Source organism: Chrysochloris asiatica, unplaced genomic scaffold (genome assembly GCF_000296735.1).
Source record: "Chrysochloris asiatica unplaced genomic scaffold, ChrAsi1.0 scaffold00099, whole genome shotgun sequence".
Lineage (NCBI taxonomy): Eukaryota > Metazoa > Chordata > Mammalia > Afrosoricida > Chrysochloridae > Chrysochloris > Chrysochloris asiatica.
In genome coordinates, this window is record NW_006408617.1 from 10,934,892 (window position 1) to 10,960,569 (window position 25,678).

Consider the following 25,678-nt stretch of genomic DNA (forward strand, 5'->3'; position numbering starts at 1 on the left):
ACCAGTCACTTTACAGGAGAAAGGTGTGGCCATCTGCTTTTGTAAAGATTACAGCCTTGGAGACCTTGTGGGGCCGTTCTTCTACTCTGCCCAATGGGCAGAGTCAGGATTGACTTGGCAGCACGGCTTTAGTTCACTTTCAATTAATTTGCTAATCTGATCTGACTTTTGGAAAATGATTTGCATGGCAGGATTTTTTCCTTTGAATATAAAATACAGGTAGGAACAAAACAAAAACCAATGTGATCTGTGCTGTGTTGTTGCAGTTCTACAGGGCCTAAATAAGATGCCCTTCTCTATACAGACATTTCCTATTGTGTCTAATGGCAATTTGGCACAATTAAAACTACCATGTCTGAGTTGTTGTTGTTGTGTGCCAAGTCTGAGTAGTGTCATGGGAAATTAAAAATTCATGAGTGGCCATCTAAGAGCTATTGGTCTCTTCTTGTGCAGAATAAAGAGTGATGGGAATTAAAGATACAGACCAATGGAACATGTAAATATCAGTCTCCTCCAGAACTAGCTGGTGCCCAACTACGATTACCAACCACTCTGAACAGGATCACATTAGAAGTCCCTGATGGAGCAGCAGAACATGTGGAACAAAACTAAAAATTATATATGTATATATATATTAAAAAAAAAAAAAAGACTGGGCCTAACTGGGGGAATCTGAGACAATGGCCCTCAACCACCCTTCATGAACTCCCCCTTGTGGCCCAACTCTCAGTCAAGCAGTAGTAGCAGGAACAACAACACTAGTAAGGTAGAAATGATAGGATGGTCAGTCATTCAAAATCTAAGGACAAAGGTGAGAAGTTGGCCAACCAAGGAGCCACAGGGATCACGGCTGTTGCATAGAGGGAACTGAAATCCCTGAGATAAAACAAAGTGTATTATTTGTTGAATGAAAAACTGATGAATTTCTCTGTAAACCCAATTCACAATAAAAACTTCAAAAAGAGAAACAAACCCTAGCTCCCATGTCTGAAAGTAGTTACACATGTATAACATTTGTACACATAATCTGAACCTCTATCAGAGCAGCCAGACAGGAAACCTGTCTTTTCTGTATCCACTGGTGTGATGCTGTAAGATCAGCACGGACTTTGAACCACAAGGTCAGCAATTCAAACACACCAGCTGCTCCTTAGAAACCCTACACAGGGTCACTACAAGTCAGAGCCGTCTCGACAGCAACAGCAAGAAACTGTATATAAGCAATTTCCTTAGATCAGTGTTCCTTCTTGAGAAAATAGCCAAAGAGACATCAAAAACTACTAGAAGCATATCCAATCTCAACTCATTTCTAACCTTCATTTGAAATGAGCCTCCTATCAGTTCCATCGTGTTTTATGGATTCAATAACGTTCTCCTTTAAATCACTCCAGTAGATCCGGTCATTGTTCAAATAATCAATGGAAAGGCCAGTTGGCCAACCAAGGTCCTCAGAAATCAGGGTTTGTCGATGTTGCCCATCCATCCAGGAACACTCAATTTTAGGCTCTTTTCCCCAGTCAGTCCAGTACATAAGCCTGTAAGAGAAGGTCTCTACATTGTAGCATTATATCCAGTGGAACTTCTCCACTAAAGACAAGATGGGCTTTCAGAGGGATAATCAGTTGTTTTTCACCATTACACTGTTTGTATACAGAAGACGGGGAGATCGGGGAGATGAAGCAAAAGCAAATATGTCTGTGGGCTCTGTCCTAAAATAGCTATTTCTTAATAGAAATTGGCTGGCCCTGTCTGGAGAGTTTATATTCAAATTCAGACCCTGTAAAAATATAAAAAGCTGAGCTCTGGTAGCGTAGTGGTTACGAATTGGGCTGCGAACCTTAAGGTCAGTGGTTCAAAACTACCAGCCGCTCCGCGGGAGAAAGATGAGGCTTTCTACTACCGTAAGGATTTACACCCTTGGAAACCCTGTACAGGGTCGCTATGGGTCGGAACCGACTCGATGGCACTTAACAACAACAACAATCCTTCAAGAAATATTTGTTTGTTTGAGTGCCTACTGTGTGAAAGGGAGTCCTGGGATGGCGCTATAGGATAAGCACTGGACTACTAACTGCAAGGTCAGCATGCCAAATCTACCTGCCACTCCTTGGCAACCCTAGACAGAGTCGCTATGATAGGAACCAACTCAATGGCACATAACAATAACACTGTGTGAGAGGCAACGAGCTATATTAGCAAATAAAACAAGATTCCATCCAACTAATATTTGATAGTAAAGAAAGAACCTAAGCAAGCAAAGAATATTAAAGAATCACCCTAGGTCAGGATATGCATACACTCAAATACCTAGAGGGACCAGGCAGATGAAATAAATGTGTGGAATGGACCAGTAATAAACTATAGATACATGGGGAGAGCAAGGTCTTGTTTAAAGGGATAGCCCCTACTCAACTCCAGCTAGAACTATATCAAGGAAAGCAGGCCCACCTCATGCTAGTAGTTCCTCTGATTTTCCATGCCAGAAATTGATTATTTTCTTTGTTTGCTTCTTTCTTTAAAATTTTAAATGTTAGCAACCAAGTGTACAAAGTTCCATATAGTACAAGCCAAGCATGCTTTTGAGCTATATTTATTCTCATGACTATCATTTTGCAACATCCTATCTAAATCAATGATCAATTCTAGACCACACTCTATTGAAGAATGTGTGTGCATTTTCAACAAACTGGGCTCTGGAAACAATGTGGCCAGGATTTCTCCCTACCCAGAGTAGACCCAAAGACAGTAACAAAATGCTCAACAACCAGTAGATAGCACAGATTTTTAATGAAAAAATAATGGATGTTTGCCATCAACTCTCTGAATCCGCCTTGTATGTTGAGCACTTTAAACATGATAGCTGGCACATGGCAAGAACATGGCTATTTTTTTTCCCAGTACAATTAAGAAAAAAAATAATAAAAACGTGAGACTTCGCTGGATAACATCTAGAACATAAAGAATCCTTCCCATACTTACCCTAGTTTGGGATTCAGAACTATGGCAGCTGGTTGATGTAGCTGAGTGAAAACCAGCCACTTTCTGTACCTTCCATCCAGCTTAGCCACCTCAATCCGTTGTGTCCTCGCATCTGACCAGTAAATATGCCTGAATGTAGAGGGACAAAGTTAGACAATGGAAAAGGCAAAATTGGCTACTTCTGGGAAAAGAGGTTTGAAGATACTATGATCTAGTTTGGAAATTTTAGCAGGCAAAACAGCTACTTGAATACCCGTGATTAGACCAAGACCCCCTTTCTCAGGAATGCCCCAATCTCTTGCGTCAAGGGGCCATCTTTGCAAGGTAGCACATGCAAAGGAGGAATGAGGGATAGTGCGGAAGACTCTGGCCTTATCAGCCAAAGCAGTTGGATCAGCCAAGATCAGTAATGATGTATACAAAATAATGCATGTCTGTATTATCATGAGGCAAAAGTCATAATAACCCGTGGGTGGGTCCTTTAATTCTCACTGCTTCTATAAGTCTGTTTCCTCCTTATTGTAATCAATAGGATTCTGGAATCAGCTCTAAGGGTGAGTGGAAACAGTCTAACAGACAAACTCAGCAAAGCCATCTGATCCTTATTTATACTTTTATGGTTGCAGGTCTTGGTCTCTTAAATGTAGAAAAAATTTCAGCAGTTTCTTTGTTCAATAATTTATCCAGGCTGAACAAGAGGTATAACTTGAAACAAGAAGACAGACCCGCTATTGCTTGGCCGGCTTTCAGAAGGAAATGTCAAAGCTGAGTTTCAATTTCCTGACTCTGGTAACAGTTCCTGACAGAAGATGCAAAAAATGAACCACCTTTTGGCCCAAAGGCACAGTGGGGACACCTAATTAATTTCTTCAGAGATACTCAAATCTTTCAGAAACACCTGACAAGTTTGTTAGAAGCTGAAAATTAACTTATACTGCAAATGACTTGCCATTCTCCTGGAAAGCAGTAAGTCTCTGAACTTTCCCTCTTAAATAGTTCTGTTACTAGTTTATTTTCAAGAGCACAGGAGTTTCTATGAATGCTAATGTAACCAATTCCCTACAAATGTCTCCCATACAAGCCTCTTCCCTGAAGAAGAAGCTTGATAACATCTCCACATCAGTTTGCAATCTCATGCATCTACCTGCTGCAGCTCCTACTTAAGAACCATCCAAATGTGTGGCTGTGGTCCCTGGGGTTTTAGACGTCTCTAAAGTGCAGAATGGAACCCACATCTCTATTAACTCAAATCCAAAGATTAAACAGGCTGAGTCTACACAGCCTGAGAAAATAATGTTTACATGATACACTGGAGTAAACAGAACTGGGTGCTGGAGCTAGAGTCAGCCTAGGTACCACTCAGCAGCACCAGGAGCTAAGTGTGTCCATATCTGGGCCACTTCTAACTCAAGTGACATGGAGAGCAGCAAGGAGCAATCGGAAGGAAAACAGAACTAGGCAAGAGGCTGATCAATTTACCTTCCAACCCAGTCCACTGCTAATCCATCTGGCTGTACTATGTATTTCAGGTTCAGGTTAACATCCTTCACAAGATTATTACCACCAGTTTCAAAGTTGAGGATAAAGGCACGTTTGATAGAACCAAAATCAGAGTTCTCTCCTAGCACGGAGTAATATACAACGCCTGAAGAGACAAGATGCATGGGTCAGTTTCATATGGCGAACATTTACTAAATGAGGAACCGGTGAGTACTGATCATTATTGACATCTTTACTTTCTCACATTTCCTAACACACTAACAATTCAATTACTCTGATACAATAAAATTCCAAAACTTTTATGCTTAGTCTATTAGCTACAAATGCTTCAATTGATAACATTTGTATTTAATCACCTCAGTTTGAAGGTAATTCATGAAAATATACAAGGGGGCCTCAAAAAGTTCATAGAAAAATAAAATTAAAAGATGATGGAATATTTCTGTGAACTTTCTGAGGCCACACCCCCCTCCTATTTCAGTCAAAGCCTATTTACTCTCAAATGCTAGTTCCAAGCTCTAGTTTGGCTGCATGTTGTTGTTGTTAAGTGCCGTCGAGTCAGTTCCGACCCATAGCGACCCTGTACAGGGTTTCCGAGGGTATAATGTGGCTGCATATGGACCTAAATAAACAAGGACCAGGCTGTTGAAAGTAATAAAGGAGCCATGTACATGAGAAGGCTAATTTATGTACAGACTAAAGGACAGTAGATGGTAGGCATTTAAAATGTATAGGAAGATTGGGACCTATAGAGACTTGCTGAAACTTGTTTTTCTAGATATACACCATTTTTTAAAAGCTTATTATATCACATAACTAAGTGTAAAAGTATAATAATCTAACATCAGCGTGGTTATTGATAGTTTGCATAGCATTTTCAACATCTATTATCATATTCAATCTTCAAAGCAAGCTTAGAAGTAGGCAGGCAGAACAAAATTACTACACTTATTTTACAGACTAAAAAATTAAGATTTTCAGAAATGTTTCAGGTCACAAAGCTAGTAGATAAGGGAGACAGACACAGAAGACGGGCTACACCATATAGAGTAGTGACAGGCTCCAGATTAGGTATTTCACTCGTTCAATTACATTTCTTGAGCATCTACCCTGCGCACTGTCATAGAATGCTCGGCCAGGTGCTAGGCACAAAGAAATGAGTTAGGTTCAATCTCAATATCCAAAGAGCAGATGGAGAGAAAAACTCAAGGAGTTTCAAAAAGTGTGGAGAAATTCCATTATCCTTTCATTCAATTTGTCACAAACTTTTTGAAGCTTCCAATGTAACAACATGTGCTTCAGGAAAACTCACTCAAAAAGCCAGCCCACTGCTACCAAGCCAATATGGCCGACTCATACAAAAACCCTATAGAGGGTTTCCGAGAGTTCCAGCCTCATCTTTCTCCCACAGAGCAGCTGGTGGGTTTGAACCACCCAAGCTTGCGGTTAGCAGCACCACTGCTCACAGCACCACAAGGGCTCCTGTTTAAAAGTGGGTATAAAATTCTACAGGCTCCTGTATGAGTAATCTTGACACTCTGCTAGAAGGAATTACAGGAGGTGGCAACGAATATTGGAGCTGAGTCTTTGAGTTTGTATAGGAATTTTATAGTGCAACAGTAGGGAACAATAGCATCTATGTGAGCAAAGACAATGAAACATCAAAGTACAAGGGAATGTGTGGTGAGACTGTAAAGATAATCCCCAGAAACGGAAACCAAGTCAAGAAAACCGCAAAAGGTGTCAAGATAACTATTCAACGCCTTAACATATGACAGATGCCAAAGTTTAATACTCACTAAGGCCTGTACCCTCATGATCCCAATCGTAATCAATGGCTTGAATATGCTCGTCTTCAAGGTAATCAGAGAACTTCTCAGATGAGAGATTGTATTTTCTAATTCTAATGTTGTCAGGCAGTAATAACATAGGAGGATTTCCTGTAAATAATGAAGAGTTATGTAATCTTTTTGAAATTCTCAGCAAGGTAAATAATACAGAGCAGGTATCCACCCCAAATCCTTAATTTTAAAAAACATATATATATATTTTTTTTTAAATCTGACCTCTGCTGATCAACAGAGCTGACTATTCAACAGGGATAAAATGTCTGTGGACATTCTTGTCTCTATTTCAGGTGGCAAGTTTAACAGACTTTGTGAGGTGTATGTCAATTCTTAACTCTTTGTTCTTTGTTCAGGAAGAGGGTTACAGTTAGGCAAGACAACAAGAAGGCGGTCTTCCCCACTTGTTGTTAAGTGCATTAAGTGCCGTTGAGTCGATTTTATATAGTAGATCTTGTGTAGGGTTCCCAAGAAGCGGCTGGTGGACTTACAGTTAGCAGTTCAGTACTTATCCTATGGTGCTACACCATGACTCCCCACTTTCTAACCCCTAAATAATGTCCTCCTTTTCACGGATTGTATTTCTTTATTCACTACCATTAAACAGATATTCCATCTCATAGAAGAAATAGTGTTTACAGATCTCCTATAAATCTACCAGAAAATTCTCATTCTTTACTCATTACTGGCAGACTTTTTAAAGATAATCAGTTCTACGAGTCCTTTAGCAGATAATCAGCTCTAGGACCCAATTTAGTTCCTAGCTAATGAGGAGAAAAAGAAAAAAACAAAACAGCTTGTTCGTGATTTTTATTTAAAGCCACTATTTCATTGGTAACTCATCCTAAGATGCACTGTTTGGAAAGTTTTATTTAATTTACTTGAATAATGTCAATCGAATGCAATTTAAGTAATTTTTAACAATTCATTATATATTTTCTCTAATTTATTTCAGTCACCTCCTCCATTCAAAGACTTACATGTTTTTAAATCGTCAGACCAAGTAATCAAATGCCATTACTCCAGTTTAGTGTCAAAAAGGTTTGGAGGGTAAAATATTTAAGTATGTTAGTCAAATGCATGCTGCAAGAACTCTTTTTGAAGAAACTGAATAACCGTTTTAGCTCCTGTACTCTTATTTTGAAGGAATAGCATAGCAGCATAGTGGCTTATACATGGTGCTACTAACTGCAAGGTCAGCAGTTCTAATCCATTAGCCTCTCCTATAAAGAAAGATGAGGCTTTCTGCTCCCGTGAAAATGTATAGCCTCAGAAACCCAATACAGGGTTGCTAGAGTTGGGAGAGTCTTGGAAGTACACAACCACCACCATTCTTAATTTTCAAAATAAACCTGGTTCCTTAAACTCTAGCACACACTCCAATCTGTAAGATCATTAAGGTCTATACCCCTAAATGGGGCACACTGACTTCAATCAGACCTCCAGAAATATGCTTATGCCCCTTGTCATTTCTGTCAAGTACTTAGCACTGCTTCACATCAGGTCTGATTTCCAGATACTGCAACTAGGTTAAAACGTAGAACAAATGATTGAAGGTATGGATGAGCCAGACTCCTGTCTGTCTGCAATCAGATGTCCATGAATAACAACCACAAAGAAGAAACGGCATGGTGGGACTCTGAAACTGCCAACAGAGCATCCTTGATTTGCCCCAATTCAATATGACTTTTTTGTGTGTGACACATCTTGACTTACAGGGAGAAGAGAGGACTAGAGGACTTCATTAATTTCCTTCTGCTGACAGTCATTGGAGCTTTTCAAAAGTTTTAGCAAGGTATGTATAGTGATGGTTTTGAGCTGACAGATGAGGAAGGAGGAGGAGAGACTGGATGAGTATTAGAAGATCAGTAGCTAGTGAGTTAAAAAGAGACTCTGAGAGATGAAAGTTTATTTTCTGGTATTTCATTAGTCATTAGTATTTATTTCCCCAAGTCAATTAATCCCAACATAAAACCACTGTACCTTCAGCTGCACATCGTTTTCCAAAGTGTTCACCCATAGACTTGTATCCCTCCGCACATGCACATTCATAACTTCCTTTTGTGTTATGACATTCCTGGGGACAAGTGCCAAATTGCTCACATTCGTTGATGTCTGTAGGCAAAATGAAAACAAGCATGTAACATTGGCTCTCACAGACCCTGCTTCTGTTTAATTTCACATTCATAAAGAGGACTACAAAAGACTACAGATCAAAATAAATAACAGTAGCCAACATAGTTGGCTTCACAGCTGTTTTTCCAGATACTGCTTCACAAGCTTTTTTCTCATCTAATCTTCCAAAAATACTCACAGGGTATAGACTATTATTAAGCCCAAGGCCCCAAGGCTGGTAAATGATGGGACACACAGATCAAACCGGAGCCATTCGAATCTACTCCAGAGGTGAGCATTGCTGTCATTTTGTTGTTGATATTATTTGATAGCATTCTCAGAAATGGGAATCATTGATTTGGATTTTTAATTGAGTCCTGAAACCTCAGCTCCCAAAATAAATCTTATAACCAAATAGTAAACCATATTTACTAGCCATGACAGATCATTAAAAATTTAAAACTAAAATCATATTCATCCATATTGTAGAATTCATTTGTCTGGTTTTAGTAGGTAATAAATAGATGCTGTTCAACTTGTGATGAGAAAGGTGTGTGTGTGTGTGTGTGGTTGGTTTTTAATGATCTGACATACTGATACAATAGCAGCCACTTACCAGTATCTTACTAATCTGATCAGTTCCACACATGTTTACTGAGCATGCCCTTTGCCAGGCACTGGTAATATGGCATGTATGCGGGAGGGGATGGGGATCGATCATTAAAGGAATGAGTTGAGAACCTAAAATGCACAAGCGTTTTAATTCCCAAGGGATGGGAGGATACATACATATATATATACTCTACCTTGACATAAGTTTCTGTTCAAAGTGCCCGCTGTGTACCCAGGTCTACAAGTGCAGATAAATCCTCCTTCACTTAATTGGGTACAATTATGTTGACAGAGATTTTCAGCACATGATCTTTGTTCTCCTACATCTGAAAAACAGAAATGAAAGATCATTCACAAATGAACAGTCAAGTGGTGTATCAGAAGGAACGCCTACCCATTGCCAACTATTCTTTGACCTATCAATTATAGGCTATTTAGAGATGAGCTCTTTGCATAAGCCAATGGGCAGAGAGGATTGAGTGTCTCTAGATTCTTATTTCTACTAATGGCCTCTTAAGTTTTTGAGGCAATTTCCCCATTATCCTCAGAACTGCCAGGCTCACCCCTGGAACATCCAACTCTGCGTCATTATCTCTCATAATGTTTACTAGCCATGACGATTGCTATTTCCACTTCCTGAGCACGTATACATGCCAAACACTGTACTATTAAATGATTCAATCTGTGCAACAAAACAGCCACCATCTTAACCCTAACTCTTTACTCCTACCCCAAGAAAATAATTTTCTTAAATATTTGTATGTAAAAGGACACAAGTGCAGTAAACTAATCTAAAGTGGCATGATACAAGTGATTTTTATTTTGATTATTAACATCCATAACCAGAAAAAATATCCCATGGCTACCGTATTGCTGTTGAGCCCATAAGACTGACACTTGTAATCCTTGCGGTTCCAAGGTCCAGATGTTGCCGGAGAAAGAGACCTTTATAAGCTCAGGCTCCATCCACCCAAGCATTTGTCTCACTACCCCAAGAGCTTGTCTCTACCAAGATCAGTCCAAGCCATCTGGTTTTCATTCTTGTCACTTTTATCAGTTTGCTTCGCTCATCCTTCGTTTCTATTTACCCCCAAACCAAGGTCTTATAGGGAAGCTGACAAAGATGAACACAGATAGTGAGTAATAACAGGAGAGCAGGGTGAAGGGGCAGAGAGCTGGTTATCTCTAGAAAGGATTCAAGTTTCATCTGTCTCTCAAAAGAAATGTGTTCTGACCACAACCTTCGGATTATTTTCACTAAAGAGACTGTGGTATCTTGAGTCAGTTCTTTCAAATCAGGGTAGATTCGTCTCCACAGTAGAAAATGAGATGAATTTAATTTAAGGGTACAATGTCTATCTACATCAGCATGAGGTTTGGATACATTAATACTGAGGCTCAAAATAGAAAAATAACCACAAAATATTTTTTGTACTATTTTTAAACTGTCCCTGGAGTGCATACTTCAAAAATGTACAAGTTCTAGTCTGAGCTCATATTGTTTAGCAAGTCTATCCAGATGTTTTATTTCATCATCAATGTGTTGTGTCTTTCTAGGAATGTTTCTATCTTGTTTAAATTTGCCTAATTTGTTGACAAAAAGTTACTCATGGAATTCTCTTCTTACCTTTTTAATTTCTGTAGTGTCAGTGGTTATATCCACCCTATGTTGCTAATTTGGGTAGCTTTGAGCCAGGTACAGAATCTTTCTGGGTCTCACTGAGTATAATCAAATTCTGTAATCTCCTCCCAACTCTAAAATCTGTAATGTTATGACTGGTCTCAGGGTAAAAGCAACTCTGGGCAAAGCATTCTTAGAGTGAGTCCTAGTCTAATGAAGCAAGAATCTTCAAGTGTAGAAATCATGTAAAACTGTGTGAGTCTTCTTCAAATCCAGACTTATGAAATCATTCCATTTTCCATTTTATGTAGAAGGAATGAGAACTGTCAAAAGAGAAACTGCAAGGCAGTCTAGCTTTATAACCACATAAATAATACTCACAACCTACAGTTAACTTCTTTTCTTTATAGTTCAGTAGTATTAGAAATAGAAATAGTCACAAATGCCACAAGCATTTCACATGATACATCCACATAATATCTGAAAAGTGATGCTGTCTCTGTACCCAGTGAATGCCTATTTCCTGCTTTTAATTAAATGCCATCTAAAACAAGACATACTGCACTCAATTTTGAACCTTTTCATTGACAGGCAATTGAAATATAAACCAATGTTTGACCCAGTCTCCTAACTCCTACGACAGTCTCTGGACAGCAGAACCAGAATCTACCATCTAGCTTTGTAAATCCCTTCATGTTCTTTGTAATATTTCATCAAGTCTCTTAATTATGTCAAAACTCCAAGCTCCACAGATAAAAAAGGTGTGAAATGAAATGGCAAGCCAGCTCGGGATTGCTGGCTGTTTATTCTCTTTTGTAGCCCATGAGCTGCCAGAAAATCCTTTAGATGTCATAGAAAAAAGCCCTAGTGTAGCACTGTGGGTTAGTGCGCTGGACTGCAAGGTCAGTTTGAACTATGAGACTGGCGGTTCAAGCTCACCATACACAGCCATTCCTTGGAAACCCTATACAGGGTCACTATGAGTCGGAATCAACTCGACAGCACTTAACAACAACAACAACAAATTGAGTCTTGGTATGGCGCTGTAGGATGATCACTGGACTGCTGACCACAGAGTTGCTACGAATCAGAACCGACTAAGTGGCACTTACCAACCACAACTGAAAGCGCTCGGTACTAAAGTGACTAAGTTAAAGGTATCTATAGTTGAAGACCTTTTCCTGTGAGGAGACCAAAGCTGTGAAGCCTCAATGACAAACCAAAAATGGCATAGCTAGTGGCAAAGATCAGCTCCCTCTGTCACGCTGTGTGACCTCAACTAAGTTACTTATGTTTTATGTGTGGAAATAAAAGCAGCTACCTAGTAGGGCTAACTTGAGCAGCAAATCAGATAGATAGTGTATGGGAAAGCACTTCATAAGCAATCAAGGACTATAAAGGTGTCGATTATCAGCATGTCGTGCCAACCTGTCCATCACAATATTGAGCTGGAACTACCCTGTAGTATTTACTTACAGCAACCTGTTTCATCAAAATGATCACCACAGTCATCAACATCATCACACACGAAGGAATGAGGAATGCAATGTCCACTGCCACACTTAAACTCATCTTCTGTACAAGGTCTAGGGGTCGGAGGTCTACCTAGAATTTTAAGAACAGAAGTCAAAACATTTTCTTCTGAGAAACAAGATGTTTCCCCTACCTGTGGTGGAAACCATTACTGTTCACCAATCAACCCCTGCTTCCCTATGTTTCCCAGTTTCCACTGCAATTAGTTTGGGACCATGTGACTAGTTTGGCCAATTCATTATGTCACTTTTATACTGATACAATTAAAAGTCCATGTACCTCCTCCATGTCTCTTACCCTGCTATGGCAACCTTGGAAGCCATCTATGCCTGGTGGCATAGTTAGATGTTAGAGAAAGGCTGTGTAACCCCCACTGGCCTTTAAATAAGTGCACTATATGTTATGCCACTAGAATGTTTTAGTTGCTGCAACCAGCATTCATTACTCTGAATGCTATAAAGAGCAGTAACAGAACTGGCATAGTTACATAATAAAAACAGAAACTATTTGGCAATGGCTTAACAGCTGAAAGACAGGCAATGAGGAAACTAAAATGAGGCAAGAAAGGTGGCAAGGCACAGTATGCAATGACAAAGCATTTCAGAAAACTGTCACCTCTGAAAAACGGGAAGACATACCACGTGCTTACTGAACTTGGAGATCTAGGGAAAGAGGTTAGAAAATAGAATGTTAGTAATGTGAATTGGTTTCCATTACCTGAGTTTGACAAGGAAGATAAGGAAGAGATAAGCTTAGGAAAGAATTGGTTTTTTTGTGTTTTGTTTTGTTTTGTCAAGCAGAAACTTGCAGCATGGGAAAGCCAACTGCTTCTGGATGCTAAACATTAAGAGTCTGAATTTTTAAAAAGGGAAAGTCCTAATAAAACATTTCAGTTGTTTAAAATGATGGACCATCTATTTTCTCACAATCGGTTGAGAAAGAGGTGCGTGAAGGGAAACAAACAAAAACTATGGGGAGAAGAAAAGCCAAATTCCCTTTTCCACTCTCTGCTTTGACAAAGTCCCACAAACACCTTGCTCCACAAGACACTGTCCATAGGCAAAGGGAAATGGGCTCCAGCAGTGGGAGGGTTTGGGGAGGAATCACTTATTTTCAGTTTTACATCCTGTTGTTTTGTACCTCAAATAAATACCATAACAATGTTAAAACCACAGATTAATCCCTGCCAAAAAATACAAGGAAATAGGTAAAAACTTGAACACTTTAATGAACTCAAAGTTCTCATTGACATCCAGTCCCCTCTGGAATGGGAACTGACTATACGTCAAGGAGCAGAATTCTAAGGTCACCCCATACAAGGGATATAAAATGGAAAATAAGGCATTTATGTAATTGTTCCCAGACAGTATCATTTTAAGAAAGGGGGAAGAAAGGAAAAAAAAAAAGCTATTGCAGTCAGGAGTAATCATTTTCTTCATGGACTTTTCTATAGTAAATTGCCTAGAAAGCTGATCAACTCTTTCCTTCAGTGGCTAGATTTTAAGTATTCTGGAGGCAAATATTCAATGCAGTCAATTTGAAATGTCTACCTTAAACTAATCTATCATTTTTCTCTTCTGGAAAATGCATTTTCATTTGAAAGAAGGATATTAGATAAGCTTTGTTAACACCAGAGCTGCCTTATTTAACAAGATCTTTTCAGTTGGGTGTTCAAAAGGAATAGTATCACTCACTTCCCTAGAGTATCCAAACTTCACTTTTGAAAATTAATTAATTGTGAAGTGGTGACAAGTCTAGGAAGAAAACTCCACCAATCTCATGTTAACTCTTACTTTCTTTTGAGAAAAGAGGAAAGAAAAGTTTTTGAAATGTCTAAACAAAGGTTAAAAAATGGAGGGACTTGCAAATATCTTGTTCAAATGAGACAGAAATGAGCAGGCTGCATGTGAGAAAGGCATGCGTTTGTTTCTATGGTCTTGTGGTTAATTCCATCAGCACACAGAGATCTGCAGTCACAGGAACAGCTCAAGGCTCAGGTTAAATCTCAGAGGTACATTTTGCAAACAGCAAACAATTTGGGGCCCTCAGCTTTTCCTTCTCCCTTTTGATTTCTGCTTACAGTGTTCCTCTCTCTCATCACTCCCATCTCCACAGTCGTCCACATGATTGCATAACTCGTGCCTGTAAATGCATCGATTGTTGTCACATCGGAAACGGGAGGGTGAATCACAGGAGACACTCACTGAAAGAGAAAAATTGAAATAACGTGAAGCGTAGAACATCACATTGCAAATTTTCATCTTAAAAGGCGCTTCTTAAAAGAAAAACCTACAGGAAAAATATAGGCAGACCGACTGTTACTACAAGAGCAAGCAACATGCTTGCCCAGGAAACATCAAGGCAAGTGGTCAGGTCCCCTCAGTGCAAACCCCCTTCCAATACTAAGACTCAATGGGAATATACGCTGTGATTGGTGACCACGCTTGACACCGATAAGGGGGAGTGAGGGAAAAACAGCAATGAAGCGGTGAGCTAAGCCCTACAACGTTCAATGGACTTTTGTGAACCCGGGTGAAGACCTGGTTGACCAGCAGTGTGGCAAGAACTGGGGACTCTTGGGCCCAGAGTCAGTGACATAGCCACAGAGGACTAGAGTGGAGAGTGAAGTGTCCAGCTGATATGAAGAGAAGCATATGCATAAGAACACCCACACTTGCAGATAATACCCACTTGTCCTGGCTTCAATGACTGGATGATCAGAGATCAACCAGAAGTAAAAAGAAGAGGGGTGGGGGGCGGGAAAGTATTCTCATACAATTTGATGAATTTGACTTACACCTACGGAAGCAGAAGCTCATAAGAGGGAACAAGTCCTAACAGCAAGAATCATTCCCACATCCTCCACACACAGAGTAGACAGGGATGGGCAACTTAGACATTGGCTACCCAAAATGGGGGGTGGGGGGCTACAAAGGCAAGAAGTGACTGGCTTACAAGCTTTCAAGAGGGAACCTAGATCCAGAGGGCCTGGAGGAAGGTAGAATCTCCAGTGAGTAGTATTCAATCTGACTAGGCGGGGTTGATGCAATGAAATGCAGAAGGTCTCTTGTGACAGACACAACAGTGAATAATTGTTATCAGGACTGATTGTGAGGGTTGGAAATGTAAAGGTAGATGTTTTATAGCAAGGAGGGGAGTGATTAACTTTTCAGTCTAGGAGTGGAGGTCCCTAGAACCATCAAGGGAGAAGAGCAGAGAGCGGGACCCTACCCAGAGAAGCAGTGATGCCTGAAATGGAGGCAGAGATGATGACGTGGAGCGATGGAGCAACTGGAGACTTTAGATCCAGAGAGGGAGAGCGACTGTGTGCTGAAGACCTGGGGGGTACGGGGGGAAGGATTGCATGGAGGGGATTGTAACCATGGCAATGAGACGATATATGATAGAATGAATGTAAAACCAATGTCCTCCCATGTAAACTATCACATAATTCACAATAAAACATTAAAAAAAAAAAAAAGGCACTGCTAGATTTGATTCTTTTATTCATTCATTCATTCTTCAATCAATCAATCAACAAATTCATACTGAGTATCTAGTGCACACCATGACACTGTACTAGGCATTAGATACAATGGGGAAAAATTAACAATTCAATCAAAACTGGGATGGATAACATCCATAAAGGAGATGTGCTATGAAAGCATCTACAGAGGAAATCTGATATAGGTTAGGGTGGGGAGGTGATCAGAGAGACTTCATCCTATGGGAAGTTTCTGAATTAGGAAGAAGCATGGCAGGTGGTGACCTAAATAAAGGTCTCTGGCTGCAGTAGAGAGTGAGGACGGTGGGACCATGAGGGTGGAGAAGCCAGGAGAAGTGACATGGGGTCTTCTCTGAATGGCCAAGAGGTCATTGTTTGATCTCTTTAACTGTCACTGTCATTGAATCTCTAGAGTACAAAGTCTTTCATTCAAGTTTAGTACTATCATATACTTTTCTTCCTGAATCCCCTCACCTCTTTCATTGAACTATCCCATTACCAAACCCTGAGAGTAGGCCTCTATGACTGTTGCTAGAACAAAAAAGAAAGCATAATTGCTAAAAAGTAGAAAGGAAGATATAAAAATGTTAGGATGCCACAAGGAAAATACAATGAACATGAATTAAAGTTCTCTGGGAGGAGAGGAAAAATTCTTATGGAAAAGAAAGAAGTGATGTGGACTTAAGCTGATCAGCAGGGTTAGACTGGGCACTAACCAAGAGTTCTAGCAGAGATACAAAGGTCTTTAAAAAATTTTGTGGGAAAATGGTATTAAAAGATAATAAAAATTTTTCCACAAACTTTTTGAAACCCACTCATACTGCTAGAGGCATCCTGTCCTGTGTTGAGGGCTTTTACTTACACAAAATTGTCAAACTTTAGCGTGCATCAGCATTAACTGCTGAACCCTACCAGCAGAGATTCTAATTCCATCTGTCTGGAGGAAGGCCCATAGATATGCATTTGTAACAAATGCCAAAGTGATGTTGCTTGCCATCCCTAGTCCAGATACCAGAGCTACTGTTCTAGCATTCCTCCAATGACTCAATGCAATGTAGGAAAAACATATATATTTCAACCTGGAGATTATTAAAGTAAATCAACTAAGGACTTTTCAATCCTCCCTCCCCTAAGGGATTCTGATGTGTACCACAATTGAGATCACTGGTTAAAAAATAGATACAGATGCCTCGCAAACAGGAGGGAATTAGATAATCTTAAAATATGAAGTTAAAGGGAAATGAACATCAGGATGAACCGGAGGTGCTTGAAGGGATGGAGCAGGAAAGTAGATCTCTCACGCTTACTCTTACAGAGAACTGAAGCAGGAAGTGCCAGTCACACATCACAGACCTCAAAAACCATGCAATAACCTGCATGTACGAGACATCACGATTTTGCCAGAGAGTCCCATTCTCATGCACCCCATTCTTCTCCCTCTTACTACAAAGATGAAGTTCCTCATCGGAGCCATCGCCACAGTCATCATCTCCATCACATTGCCAAAATGACTGGATACAAACATGGTTTTTACACTCGAACATTGTGGTTGGACAATACGCCCCATTGGGATAACGGGTGGCTGTTGGGTAGGGAGGAGACATGATCAAATTATTGTGAAAAATATTACTTGTTTTGCAAATATATACTGCTATTTTTTCATAAGGTCTTTCCACTATAGCCCGCTTTTCTTTATTCACCAGATGTGCTATGGCCTTAAACTGTCTGGGCTTCTGATGGAAGTTGTCTATACCCAGTTGGATTCCACATGGATTATAATTTCATCGATATGGATCGTTGGGTGGGGAGCACTGGGTTTTTTTCTCTATACGTTAGTTCAACTCAACTGTGTCAGGACTGGCTTTACTCATCATACATATATCTCATCTCTTTGAAACGTATGATGTGGCAACTAACTCATTAATAATAGCCGTCATTGTTGGTCTGCTCGATCTGTCTACCCTGTGGTTCGCAGTCCAGTGCTTATCCTATAAAGCTTCTGTGCACTCCACTTGACATGTTGTTGTTAAGTGCCATCAAGTCGGTTCCAACCCATAGCGACCCTGTATAGGGTTTCTAAGGAGCAACTGGTGAGCTTGAACCATCAACCTTTGCAGTCTGACGCATTAACCCACAGCGCCACACCAGGACTCCTAATAGTCATCATAAATAATACTTATTCAGTGGTTCATGAAGGCTAAAATGTGAATGATCATATTGGCCTTATATTTCTAATGGCATTTTATATTAATTGTATTATGCAATTCAGGTAACTTTTAATGTTAAAAATTCAGTATGTCCTAACACCCAGCACAGGTTCTTTAAACTAGTCTATTATTCAGTGCTCAAATATTCTTTTTCTACCAGCAATGATTTCCATAACTGGTAAGAGATAAACACTTTCATTAGCACATTCTGTATTTGAAATATTGTTAATGAAATACACTGGAATGGCTACTGTGAGCTTTATAGGCATGGAGACTCGGACCCCATGGGTATTGATAATTCTCAATGGAGGCAGAATAAAGATAACTATGGGTTCCTGGTATGGTGCTGTAGGATCAGCTTTGGACTATGAACCACCATCTACTCCTCGGAAACCCTATACAAGGTTACTATGAGTTAGAACCAACTCAACAGCACCTAACAACTTAACTGATGGGAGAGCTGGGGTCTAAAGTTCCACTTTTATACATGTCAAGTCAACATTACCACAGCTATCTATAGACTTACGACAAGAGTTTTCATCAGAGACATCGAGACAGTCAGCTATTCCATCACATTGCAAATGTTCAGGCACACAATGTCCACTCCCACACTGAAAATATCCAGGATGGCAGGTCTTCAACTCTGCAGATAATAGATTGTTAGTCCCAAAATATCTTCCTTCTCAGACACAGGTATTAGCTACACAGAATGCATACTCCATAACACTCACAATTTGTGGTTAGAGAATGAATCAACTCTCAAAACTCACAGCTTCTCTACTCAAGTGCCCACTGCCCCCTCCCCCAATTAAACAATCTCCAGCTCTTAAAGCTTTTTCTCAGCAGTCAGAATTCCCAAACCTTAATGATTTTTCTCAGAACCAACCCTTGATTGTTCATTTTGTAATCCCTATTCAAATATCCTGATCTCTATACCAGGAGCTACAGTAGTAAATATTCCTTGGGCTATGTTCCACAGAACTGTAGAAAGACCAATGTTTTTGTTTACAAAGTCAGTGTACATTAAAGTTAATCTGACATTCAAATTCAAATTACATTTAAAACAGTCTTTGCAATTTTGCCCTATTATCATAAATCTAGATTGAAGAACAGACTATCTAGAGCAGAAAGCACTACATTAGGCTAAGGCTGATATGTAACATGAATGGCAAACAAAAACTATTTCACTCTAAAAAACGTTGTAGACACTGAAATTACCGCAGTCCCGCTCATCTGAGTTGTCCCCACAATCATTGTCATGGTCACAGATCCATCGAGAGGGAATGCAGTGCTGGTTGTCACACCTGAACTCACTCTCTGTGCACTCCCGGGGGACTGGAAAGGAAAGTAACATGACCATCAGGGACACCACAACTCACACACAAGAAACAGACCAAATGCCCTCATGTCTCCCACATCTAAGAGGTCGACTTAGGCAGATAGCCCATCCTTCAAATACAGACCTTCTACTTCCATTTTAAGTGACTGATTTTTATGATTACAACTTTTTAAATTAATTTTATGATTATAATTTTCCTTCAAATACAGAGCTACTTCCATTTTAAATGACTGATTTTTATGATTACAATTTTTTCACCTCTGATGGCCATCTGGATTCTTCCCACAACTCTCCTCCCTTTTTTTAATTACATGCTCTTTATGTATTTCTTTTTATCTTTTTAAATTTTTTGGATTTCTCTTTTATGTAAGAAATTTGCAGCTAACTGATATTTGCAGTTGTAATCAAGCATCCTGACTTTTTCAATTGTGTTTCTGTAGGATAAGCACTGGCCGCAAGGTTGGTTTGAACTGCAAGATTGGCAGTTCGAACCTACCAGCAGCTCCTCGGAAACTCTATACAGAGTCACTATGAGTCAGAACCGATTCAATGGCACTCAACAACAACAACAATATGAGTCAGAATCGATTCAATAGCACTTAACAACAACAGACCAGGCTGTAGTTCTTCTCACTCAGGGAATATTAAGTAAGGATTTGTGAAGTGGTTGAGAAAAGGAAGCCAAAGACTAGAATCACACCAAACTAGAGGGTCAGTCTTGAATAACTGAGTACACTCGAAGCCCTGTCCTGAGCATGCATCATTGGCTAATGATGCATGTTAATTCTGAATTAACCAATATGAAATATAATCTAACTTTGGCTAACCTTTTCAAAGTAAGAAGGGAACACCATTTGCAATTTAATGTTGTTAGTAACATTGAGTCAAAATTCTAAGTGTCGTCAGATTGGTTCTGACTCATAGAAACCCGATACAGGATTTCCAAGGAGCAGTTGGTGGGTTTAAACGTCTGACCTTGTGGTTTGCAATCAATTTTGACATGTAGTGTGACCCTACATAGGGTTCCCTAGGCTGTAAATGTTAGCACAGAAGCAGAAAACCTCTGGCGGAGCATCTGCTAGGCTTGAACCACCAACCTTGTTGTTCACAGTCTAGTGTTTAGCCTACAGAACCACCGTGCTATTAGCTAGCCCTTATTGTTAGGGACTCCATGCACTGTCCACTACTGCACCATCCCAATGGCAATTGATGATTCTGATGTATATGGTTGTCACTGGCTAACTTTTTGAAAGTAGATCATCAAGCCTGTCTTCCTAATCCATGTTAGTCTGGAAGCTCTGCTAAAACCCATTCAGCATCATAGCAACACAGTCTCCACTGACAAGGGGTGAGGGGTTCATGGGAGGTGCTGGGAATCAAACCTAGGACTTCTGCATGTTGTTGCTACTGTTGTTAAGTATCATCAAGTTGGTTCCAACTCATAGCAACCTTGTATAGGGTTAACAAGGAGCAGCTGGTTCACTGACCATTTGGTTCACAGTCCAGTGTTGACCCTATAGTGCCACATCATGGAAAGTGTGAATTCTAACACTGACCCACAATAGCCCCAAGATGTGGTGCCATAACCGCAAAGTTGTTGGTTTAGTTTACACTCACTCACTAGCAGCTCCTCCGAAACCCTACACAGGGTTGCTATGAGTTAAACTGACTCAATAGCACTTAGCTACAACAACCATCAATACTCCAGAAAGGATAACAATACAAATACAAAAGTCTTTCTCCTCTACTGAAAAAAGAGATTAAGAGAAGCAGTGTTTTTGAGTTAGCATTTTTCTTTGCTCCCTCTTCTCTTGGTCCTATTTCTAGTCCATTCTATTCTATGGCTCATCAAGGTTTTTGTTTGTTTGCTTTGGGAGGGGGGAGGTGTGCACATAAATACATTCAATAGACAAAGATATACCTCAGCAAAACTTCTCCCAAAGCTTGATTATAAACATCTCAGAAGGAATAATATTAAGAAAAAGTAAAAATGGACCAGCCATAGAAAGCAATTGATCAAACAGCTGTCCTCACCCTACCATTTAGGAAGAAGTTGAATGGACCACTGAATTATGGACAAACCAATGACCACAGCTCTAGCTGCACATGAGGATGATTAAAAATCCCCAAACTTACCACAGCTGTCTTCATCTGAGTGATCTCCACAGTCGTTTTCCCCGTCACATCTCCAGCGAAGAGGAATGCAGATGTGATTATTGCAGCGGAAATATCCCAAAGGATTGCATGTTATTTCCTCTGCAAAAAATGGTTATCACAAAGACTTTAGAAGCCAATGGTCAAGAAAGTCACAGAACTGGCTGCCTTGTGAGACAGTCTGAGAATTAAGCTTTCGAATTCTGAAGCTACAAGAAGAATTCCAACGACATTGTCTTTTGTCTAAACAGAATCTATTCATTCTACTTGAAATTAAATCTTCTCTTTGATAGATACTGTTCAAAAATCAAATTGGCATTTGGCTTATAATCTGAAACAAAGACCTGTTAAGGAAAGCTAAAATGATACCACCATCATCAGTATTAAAATAACTCACCAGCTCCCTTACCTCTCTTCCAATAACACACAACACATACATACACACATAAAGACAGATGCAAATTAGAATAGACAGAGACTACAAGGACTGTCTCCCAAAGTTCTGCTGGGTGTGCTTGAGCCAAATGCGTAATCATTTCTACCACTCAAGGGCTTATATATGCTGGTATCTGGGGAATCCTTTAATTCATTTGGTCTTTTGGTATAAGTTCCTTCAAGTTGTCAGACTGACTACAGCTATCCATTAAATGATACGAAAGTTGGAGAGACATACAGAGTATTCCACCAATTACAGCTTCCTTTGGAAAAGAATTTCCTTTAAGAGACTACATATATAGATATATATATATGTACAATTCTGTAAATAACTAAAAATACATATTAGTAGAAGAATGAGCCGATGATCCTTTTTCAGAGGTAAACAAAGGGACATGGGAAACCTATTTTCATCTCCTATAAATAGCTCTGGTAGCGTAGTGGTTACGAATCGGGCTGCGAACCTCAAGGTCAGCAGTTCGAAACTACCAGCCGCTCTGTGGGAGAAAGATGAGGCTTTCTGCTCCCGTAAAGATTTACAGCCTCGGAAACCCTGTACGGGGTCACTATGGGTCAGAACCAACTCGATGGCACTTAACAACAACAACATCAGTATGCTAAACACTAGAGCATACTGACACTACTCTTTTCACTCCAGTCCTGGTCACTTCCCGACACCCCTGGGCCCCTCTTACCACAGCCTTCCTCATCACTGTTGTCCCTGCAGTCGTCAAAACCATTGCACACAGCCCACTTGGGGATACAGCGATAGTTGGTTTTACAACTGAACTCCGTATAGTTATCACAACGATACGCAGGTCCCACTGAAAAGGGAGGAAGCAGCAAGGTCAGAACTGAAGTCTAAGTCCTGTTCCAAAACTGCACAAGGAGATGTGGTTTCACTGTTGCGTTATGGAAATGTTCCTGAAGAATAACAATAATCATATTACCCGCTACACTGACTCTGGCAACATGTATCTGGTTTAGGGCCAATCTACTCATCAAGAGCTGAAACATAGAGATCTCTAAATTGTCTCACTATCTCCATACCACTCAGTCATGTTTCAGAGGACTGGGTTTGAATGTTTTTAATAATGGGGTCAAGTGTCAGCTCTGCCACTAAGTAGCAATGCTCTTAACTTGAGCCTGATTTTTTTGCTCTATAAAACGAGAATTGGTAAAGCCCACCTTCTTGCCCACACAATGTTTCAAATGACAAAGTTCTTATCTCAGTGTGCGTGCTTGGCTTATCAAGAGACAGTATCAACACCGCACATGGCTACATTTTGCCTGCAGTGCTGGCATTATCAGGGAGAGCTCAAAAGGAGATATGGGCTGAAGTAGAGGGTTTATGGGCTGAAGTAGAGGGTTTTCTTCAGTTCACACTGCCCTGGTCCTCCCCCAGGCACTTACTGCATTCGCTGATGGGCTCATCTGAGTGGTCTCCACAGTCGTTGTCATGATCACACTTCCAAGATTGAGGGATGCAGCGGCCATTATCACACCGAAACTGACCAGGTAGGCAGGTCCTGGTGGTACAGTGGGAACTGGCTTCATCAGAATTATCCAAACAGTCATCCTGAGAGTCGCATTGCCAGGATTCGGGGATGCAACGTTTGTTGGCACACTGCCATTCATAGGACGCACACTGGTGATTCTCTGAAACCAGGGGCATTTAGTTATCAGCTTGGACAACATCTAGAATGAAAGCTCCTAATTTACACTGATGGAGTCTGGAGAATTCGATCATCATTTCTTTTAAGAGCAGCCCTGGTAGTGGAGTGGAGTATGAGCTGGGCTACAAACTGCAAGGTCAGCAGTTCACAGCTACCAGTCATCTACAGGAGACAGATGAGGACTTCTGCTCCCCTAAAGACTTACAACCTTGGGAACCCTACACAGGGTCACTGTGAGTGGCATACAGCCACCACCATGTCCTAATACACTTCACTAATCACCTATATAGGCAGTTATTCTTTGGACAATAACTGTTTTTTAGCTTCTTAAATATCTTTTTCTTGCATGCAGAATTAAGAGGTAAAGATTGAATCACTGTTGGATTACTCAATTCACTTCCCATTCCTCTTTATCTACTGGACATCCGTGTTCAAAATGTATCTGTTGCTGGGATTGTTATTTGTATTTTTATGGACTAAAAAGTATTCTGTAAAAATAAGTATTACAACTGGGAGTCCTTGTTTCAAATAGGGGTGAGGAACCCTCATTCTACCCTCAATGTTAGCTCTCCAAAAGGTTTCAGTACACCTGGTGATGAGCTGCCAATACAGACAACTTATTTCTCTATCTCAACCATCTGCCTTGTAGAAACCTTAGGATTCCTAAAACAATTTTCACCTAGGCTTTTGACCAGTTTTTCATTTATGACATTCGATAAATCACTACAGGATCCCATCAGTAGACAATTAAGCAGAGAAATGGGCAAAAAAGGCACAAAGCAATCCAACACACCACAAAGGACATGGTCTTCATCAGACCCATCAGGGCAGTCTTGGTGAGCATTGCATAAAAAGCGTGAGCTCGTGCAATTGCCATCACTGCACTGGAACTGTCCCAGTCGACAGTAACGCTGTGGACAAAGGGGCGGTTCATCAGAGCCATCTGCGCAGTCTCTCTGCCCATCACACTTCCACCAGATAGGAATGCACCTGCAGAGAGAGAATTCAGCCCTTAGCAGAGCGAGATAAAGGCGGAGACAACTGCTACCTGGAGAAAAGGAGCAACACTGTGCATGCGTTTTCTCACAGCCTCAGAAGGAGTGATTTAACCCAAGGTGTAACTAGACTATATAGAAAAGGTTTGTCAAGATCCAAATACATACTAAAAGTGTCATTTGAGAACGGCGATGACATGTTTACCATGACAAACACTGCAGTGTGGGTTTGAGCTAGTTCTGAGTGGTTGTTGTTAAGTGCCATTGAATTGGTTCCGACCCACAGTGACCCTGTATAGGGTTTCCAAAAAGCAGCTAATGAACTTAACCCACCGATCTTGTGGTTCAAAGTGACCTTGCAGTCCAGCACATTAACCCACAGTACCATACCAGGACTCCTTATGGTTCTTAGTTGTTGTTGTTAAGTGTCATCGAGTTGATCCTGACCCATAGCCACCCTGTATAGGGTTTCCAAGGAGCAGCTGGTGAGCTTGAACTGCTGACTTTGCAGTTCAAATGACTTCGCAGTCTGATGCATTAGCCCACAGCGTCATACCAGGACTTCCATTGTTCTTAGTAGCAGGGATTAATTATTTACCAGACACTGTGAGTTGGGAAGCTGGAGTGGCCAGTTCACAATAGGTCCTTTGCTAGATCCTTAATCTAAGAGATTTTAGGTTATCAGCAAAACCATCTGCTACTGAGCCTTGGATACTATGATTTACATCACAGCCTCTCCCCACCCAAATTTCGGACTTCCCAGTCATAAATGGCCCGTGTGGCCTTTATTAGGGAAATAATCTGAGGTTATGTTTCATTGTAAACACAAGTGATCAAGAATGAATCTGAATGTGAAGCCCTGGATCCTCCGGAATAATTAGCTAACATGCAAGGTCAGCCTGTGTGGAAGACAGTGGAGACTGTCAATCTAAATGGCTACTTTTCTATATAAAGTCTTTCTCTGCCATTCAAGAAAATTCATTGGAAATAAGAAATACAACATTTACTTCCTCTCTAAGGAGCTCTGGTAGCAAAGTGTTTATGAGTTGGGCTTGTAACTACCAGCTGTTCTGTGGGAGAAAGATGAGACTTTCTGCCCTCATAAATATTTATAGCCTCAGAACCCTATGCAGGGCGTTATGAGTCGGAACCAACTCCACAGC

General features: G+C 40.4%; 1 protein-coding gene across 1 annotated transcript in view; it reads right to left on the reverse strand.

The window, feature by feature from the left end:
• The window catches only part of LRP2 (low density lipoprotein receptor-related protein 2), a 191,394-nt gene that overhangs the window by 16,233 nt on the left and 149,483 nt on the right, over positions 1-25,678 (reverse strand). Inside the window, exons 55-69 of the mRNA XM_006867037.1 lie at positions 24,314-24,510; positions 23,258-23,503; positions 22,540-22,668; positions 21,392-21,511; positions 19,135-19,251; positions 18,443-18,559; positions 17,154-17,291; positions 14,285-14,407; positions 12,148-12,276; positions 9,245-9,376; positions 8,307-8,438; positions 6,279-6,419; positions 4,459-4,624; positions 2,980-3,108; positions 1,315-1,535 (exon numbers count right to left, since the gene is read on the reverse strand). Of these exons, the coding sequence (XP_006867099.1) occupies positions 1,315-1,535; positions 2,980-3,108; positions 4,459-4,624; positions 6,279-6,419; positions 8,307-8,438; positions 9,245-9,376; positions 12,148-12,276; positions 14,285-14,407; positions 17,154-17,291; positions 18,443-18,559; positions 19,135-19,251; positions 21,392-21,511; positions 22,540-22,668; positions 23,258-23,503; positions 24,314-24,510 (2,237 nt within the window). The remainder of the gene's footprint in view (positions 1-1,314; positions 1,536-2,979; positions 3,109-4,458; positions 4,625-6,278; positions 6,420-8,306; positions 8,439-9,244; positions 9,377-12,147; positions 12,277-14,284; positions 14,408-17,153; positions 17,292-18,442; positions 18,560-19,134; positions 19,252-21,391; positions 21,512-22,539; positions 22,669-23,257; positions 23,504-24,313; positions 24,511-25,678) is intronic.